Source organism: Aspergillus brasiliensis, assembly GCF_001889945.1.
Source record: "Aspergillus brasiliensis CBS 101740 unplaced genomic scaffold ASPBRscaffold_77, whole genome shotgun sequence".
NCBI classification, from domain to species: domain Eukaryota; kingdom Fungi; phylum Ascomycota; class Eurotiomycetes; order Eurotiales; family Aspergillaceae; genus Aspergillus; species Aspergillus brasiliensis.
In genome coordinates, this window is record NW_027137517.1 from 1 (window position 1) to 2106 (window position 2106).

General features: G+C 47.0%; 1 protein-coding gene across 1 annotated transcript; it reads left to right on the forward strand.

The window, feature by feature from the left end:
• Window positions 1-1099: 1099 nt before the first annotated feature.
• On the forward strand, window positions 1100-2106 carry ASPBRDRAFT_84760 (uncharacterized protein; the record flags this gene model as incomplete). The annotated part of the gene is made up of 4 exons (XM_067629499.1): window positions 1100-1276; window positions 1328-1614; window positions 1687-1900; window positions 1956-2106. Coding segments are annotated over 4 exons (829 nt in total), but the record flags the coding sequence as incomplete, so codon positions are not given.

The following is a 2106-nucleotide window of genomic DNA, read 5'->3' on the forward strand; positions in this document are numbered from 1 at the left end:
ACAGCTGGAATTGTGTTCGCGTGAGTTACCCAAGACTACTGTAAGCATTACCACTGTCGTCCAATCCTATTGATGACTATTCGTGGTCTGCAGAGGGACAGTTGTCAGCATGTATTGGAGCCTCATGAACCAAAGCGCCAAGCGGGAAAAAAGTGTTAAGTGCAGCATATTCCAAGAGATGGAGGATATCCTACCTTCTGGACTCTGCGTATCTTTCAGTAGCGCTGGAAGATGAAGCGAGAACCAGTGGTTGTTCGGCCCACTGGGCGGTTAAATTGACGCCGGGGTTTTTGGCAGCGAAGGAAAAAGAGCTGGACTCAAATAACGGGGGCGATTACCATTCATACAGTGGACCTCAGGCTCCAGCCATCGCCGTTAGTGCTATGCTTGTTCAAAATGTTTTGTCTGCTCTATGCGCTGATCGAAATGTGCACTACAAAAGAGTACATTGGCCTGCTCCAAGCATTGCATGTATTTAATGTGCCTGGCGGGAAAGTTAGTTATCATACCTACTACCTTTGCAGACGAAAGGATTTATCTGCGCAGATTACGGTCACAACCATCGTTTGTTGTGTGTATTCCTGGGTTAGGAATGGCCCACAGATGCCTTATCCCGATCATAGGACTTTTTATCACCGGCAAAAAAACATAACGGTACTGTAGAGTACTTCTTTCGGCTTGTAGTGTGAATAACAGTGATACATGCCATGTTATTCGAGAGGCTGAGCCATAATCTGCGAGCTATGGCACCAGCACCCCTGGTACGCTGATCAACTTCCCTGCTAAAGCGGCATGCAATATATAAAATGTGGTATCAGTAGATCATCAGAGCCTCTTACGAACAACCTAGCAGCACTTTTGATAAGGTGTCAGTAAGAGTTCAAGATAAGATACAACAGACCAAAAGTGATTAGTACAACCTGCCCCAGCAAATTGTTTGCCACACTGTAACCGCTGGCCACTGTCGAAGCAGTACTAGAGTCAAGGTTTGAAAAGGCTGGTATCCACTTCTGTGAACCTGTATATAAACGCATTAATGCTGAAATGGTCGTCCGATTCTCGATAAATCTTTCGCCGCTGGCTCAAGGGGCTCGACCATATGGCACCTATAGTTTCTTCATCCAATGCCAGCCCTAGCCGCCCACAAGATACCAACAGTCTGGTCCTGGAAGGCTGGGGGCAAGGTTTTCTGGTAGGCTCCCTAGCTGTCATGACTGTGATTACCGCAGCAAATATGAAATCAAAGAGGGTCATTCATAAACTCATCATCATTGAGGTAAATTGTCTTGTCCAATTATGAATGATGAGCTTATCCTGAAAGCTTTAGTTACTACTGGCTGCTTTCCACGGGACATTCATCTTTCTGCATGAACCAGCATATGGCTGGTACTTATCGGCCAGCGCTGTCAGTCTGAATGCATCGGCAGCTTTACATAATCTTATTGCCTGGATGAAGGCTCGATCGTTCTTTAATATTTGGGGCAGTCGGTTCTATCTAGCAACCCTGCTGCTAGCACAGTCATACTGGATCCTAGAAGGCTACGCAAACTTTGCCTTCTTTAACTATAATAAGCCTCTCTTCATAACAACAAGATATTTTGAGCCCTTGTTCCGGTAGGCCTGCTCTCGGCCGCAGCCCCCATGTTAAACTCGTGATTTTCTGCGGTGCTAACTTTGGGGATGAAGGGATCCCTGGTGGATCATCGCGACCTGCTTGCTGTTTTACAATATTAAGCATGCATATCGATGTACTTTCTGTGACCTCATTCGCACAAGTCCCCGCTTCGGCATCATGATGACCCTGCTGGTCATCTCGGTGATTTTGACCATTGTGGATAGTTTTGACGTCCTCGGTGCGGTCCACCTCGCCATTCCCACTGGCGTGGAACCTATTTGGAAGGTGTGCTCTGCTTATTAACGAAGCCTGTTCTGCTTACTGACTCTAGCGGTACGAGTTTGCTCTTGTGTCCAAATACCTGTGTGACACAGTCATTCTAGACGACTTCAAGTCTACCCTAGATCGGGTGAGCGCGGCTTTTTTCTCCAATCTTCTTCAATCAGAGAGCACCCCTTCTTACCCCCGAGGACCGAATCGAGACGCTCCAA